At 52.4% G+C, this 3,018-nt stretch overlaps 2 protein-coding genes across 2 annotated transcripts in view; both read left to right on the top strand.

The window, feature by feature from the left end:
* The window catches only part of LOC105526985 (nectin-2), a 23,378-nt gene extending 21,916 nt beyond the window's left edge, over positions 1-1,462 (top strand). The window contains exon 8 of the mRNA XM_011963164.1: positions 350-1,462. Within this exon, the coding sequence (XP_011818554.1) occupies positions 350-619 (270 nt within the window). The 3' untranslated portion in view covers positions 620-1,462. The remainder of the gene's footprint in view (positions 1-349) is intronic.
* Positions 1,446-3,018, top strand: part of TOMM40 (translocase of outer mitochondrial membrane 40 homolog (yeast)) — a 14,884-nt gene continuing 13,311 nt past the window's right edge. Inside the window, exon 1 of the mRNA XM_011963163.1 lies at positions 1,446-1,501. Coding sequence (XP_011818553.1) covers positions 1,446-1,501 — 56 coding nt within the window. The remainder of the gene's footprint in view (positions 1,502-3,018) is intronic.

Here is a 3,018-nt window from a genome sequence, read left to right as displayed (position 1 = left end):
GAGGTCAGGGGTCACTGAGGTTGTGCTCAAGGTTCAAAGGGCCGTTTAGAGCCCAAGGTTAAGTACTTGAGGCCAAGACTGAGGTGAAAGTTCATGGGGAAAGATTTGCAGAGATCGAGGGACAAAGGTGAGCCCCAGGATTAATAGGGTGAGTTGCGTGCGCTGGGCTTTGGGTTAGGGAAGGGCCGAATGAATGTCCCAGTGCAATATGGCCTCATGGACAAGGAGTGAGGTGGCATCTTGTTGGCATGGGGAGAGAGTGGTCAGGATTTTGGGGTCAAGAGCAGATTGGTAATCTGTGTCATGCGTAGGAAGTGATCTTGAGTTCCTGTCCCCTCTCTACCTCCAGGAAATGCCTCGATACCATGAATTGCCCACTTTGGAAGAGCGGTCAGGACCCTTGCACCCTGGAGCCACAAGCCTGGGGTCCCCCATCCCGGTGCCTCCAGGGCCACCTGTTGTGGAAGACGTTTCCCTGGATCTAGAGGATGAGGAGGGGGAGGAGGAGGAAGAGTATCTGGATAAGATCAATCCCATCTACGATGCTCTGTCCTACAGCAGCCCCTCTGATTCCTACCAGGGCAAAGGCTTTGTCATGTCCCGGGCCATGTACGTGTGAGCTGCCATACGCCTGGCGTCTCATATCTCACCTGTTGATCCCTTAGCTTTCTTGCCAAGGATCTAGTGCCCCCGACCTCTGGCCAGGCCACTGTCAGTTAACACACGTGCATCCCATTTGTGATTTCTACCTTGGTGGCTCCACTATGACCCCTAATCCATGAGCCCAGAGAAACTCACCGTGATAATGGAATCCTGGCCACCTTATCTCATGAGGCGGGAAGTGGGGAAGGTGCTTCTGCACAACTTCTGATCCCAAGGACTCCTCTCCCAGACTGTGACCTTAGACCATACCTCTCACCCCCCACCAATGCCTCGACTCCCCCAAAATCACAAAGAAGACCCTAGACCTATAATTTGTCTTCAGGTAGTAAATTCCCAATAGGTCTGCTGGAGTGGGTGCTGAGGGCTCCCTGCTGCTCAGACCTGAGCCCTCCAGGCAGCAGGGTCCCACTTACCCCCTCCCCACCCTGTTCCCCAAAGATGGGAGAGAGGGGATTCCCCAGCCCAACGCAGAGTTTTCCCAGCACCCTCCTGTAAGCAGAAGTCTCAGGGTCCAGATCCTTCCCTGAGCCCCCATCCCCACCCCAATTCCTGCCTACCGAGCAAGCAGCCCCAGCCTAGGGCCAGACAGGGTGAGCCTCATACAGACTGTGCCTTGACGCCCCCAGCCTTGGGAGAATTTACTGTTAACCTGGAAGACTACTGAATCGTTTTACCCTTGCCCAGTGAAATAGGACCTAAATGTCTCCCTTCGGGGGAAAGTGGGTCACCTGGATTGGGGGTAGGGATTGATACTGTTTTGTAAACTACATTTCCTACAAAATATGAATTTATACTTTGACCAGAACTTGCGTTTTCTGTGGGATGTGAAGGGGATGGGGTGAGACATGAAGGGGAATGAAGAAAGAGGCTAAGGGCTTAAGAGAATCAGTGAACTAGGGGTCGAAAGTTAAAGACAAAAAGTGACCAAAGATACAAAATTAAGAATTGAGAGTAATGAGCAAAAACCTATCAATCAAAAAATGTTGAGTAATGGAATGGGGAGGGGTCCAGGGCATGCTGCTTAACGAACATGAATAATTGCAACAGCAGTATGATGAATGGAACAAAGATAAAAACAGCAATTGGCCAGGTGCAGTGGCTCATGCCTGTAATTCCAGCACTTTGGGAGACTGAGGAGGGAAGATCGATTGAGTTCAGGAGTTAAGAGACCAGTCTGGGAAACACAGTGAGACCCTGCCTCTACAAAAGTTAGCCAGGCTTGATGGCACGCACCTGTGGTCTCAGCTACTCTGGAGGCTAAGGTGGGAGGATCGATTGAGGCCAGAAGTTCAAGGCTGCAGTGAGCTATGATGGCGCCACTGCACTCCAGACTGGACGACAGAGTCCAGCCCTGTGTCTAAAAAAATAAAAATTAAAAAAGCAGTATCGAAACTATGAGGCTCAAGTTTAATGGATAAATGGCAAGCAAAAATAGATCAAAGGCAAAATCATGAATAATGTTGTAATAGGAGCCCAAGGCATGACGGGTAATAAACCTGAATGAAGGCGCCAGAGGCAGAGTGATGAATAATGAAAAAATAGGGACCGGGGGCAAGGGAGGTAACGGACAGGAGTTCATGGATCCAAAACATGATGGCTAATTAGAGAAGGGCCGGAAGAACGATGAAAGTGAGCAGGCTGCTGGAGCTAAAAGTAGTCCGGGCAATGAAGCTCAAATGAATGGGGCAGAGGCAGGATGGGTAATGGGAGAGGAATGAATGGGCCAAAGATAGAAGCCGCAGTGACGCGAGGAACAAGAGGCATGATGGGTAACGAAAGGGGTGGGTCTAAGAGGTGATGAGGGCATTGTGGGTAACGAGGAGCAGCGCAGGGTTCTCAGAACAGATTACAATTCTCCCGAGGCACTCTGGGAAGGGCCAGCACTTCCGGTTTTAGGTCAGCTACTCCGGACCAGAGGTGGGGTGGGTGCCGCGGTGCCTGGTGGGACGCGAGGCCTGACCTTGCTGCCTAGCCGTCTCTGCCGCGCAACCCACCTTTACCTGTCCTTCGACCCTGGAACGTTAGCCAATGAGAGTACCAAGCTGATACGCCACCAAGGTCGGTCCCCGTACACATTGGAGCCAATCAAAATGCTGCAAGGGTCAAAGCCGACCAATTATCACAGCAACTTCGCCGCGGGGCGGAATCAAAAGAGGGCCTCCTCCAGGAGAGAGGCGGGGCGATGCCTCAGCGGGCGTGGCAAAATGCGCAGCACACACCAATGGCGGGCTAGCACCGGAACCCGCGGCGACGCGAGCCAATAGGCGTAAGCGCGGTGAGCCAATGAGAAGGGCGAGAGGTGCGCCGTGGACCTGCCTGCGAGTGAGAACCAATACAAAAGGACAGTTAGGAAAA

Source organism: Colobus angolensis, unplaced genomic scaffold (assembly GCF_000951035.1).
Source record: "Colobus angolensis palliatus isolate OR3802 unplaced genomic scaffold, Cang.pa_1.0 Scaffold60, whole genome shotgun sequence".
In the NCBI taxonomy this organism is placed as follows: Eukaryota; Metazoa; Chordata; class Mammalia; order Primates; family Cercopithecidae; genus Colobus; species Colobus angolensis.
Note: the sequence above shows the minus strand (reverse complement) of the source record. Positions and strands in the feature narration are given on the sequence as shown.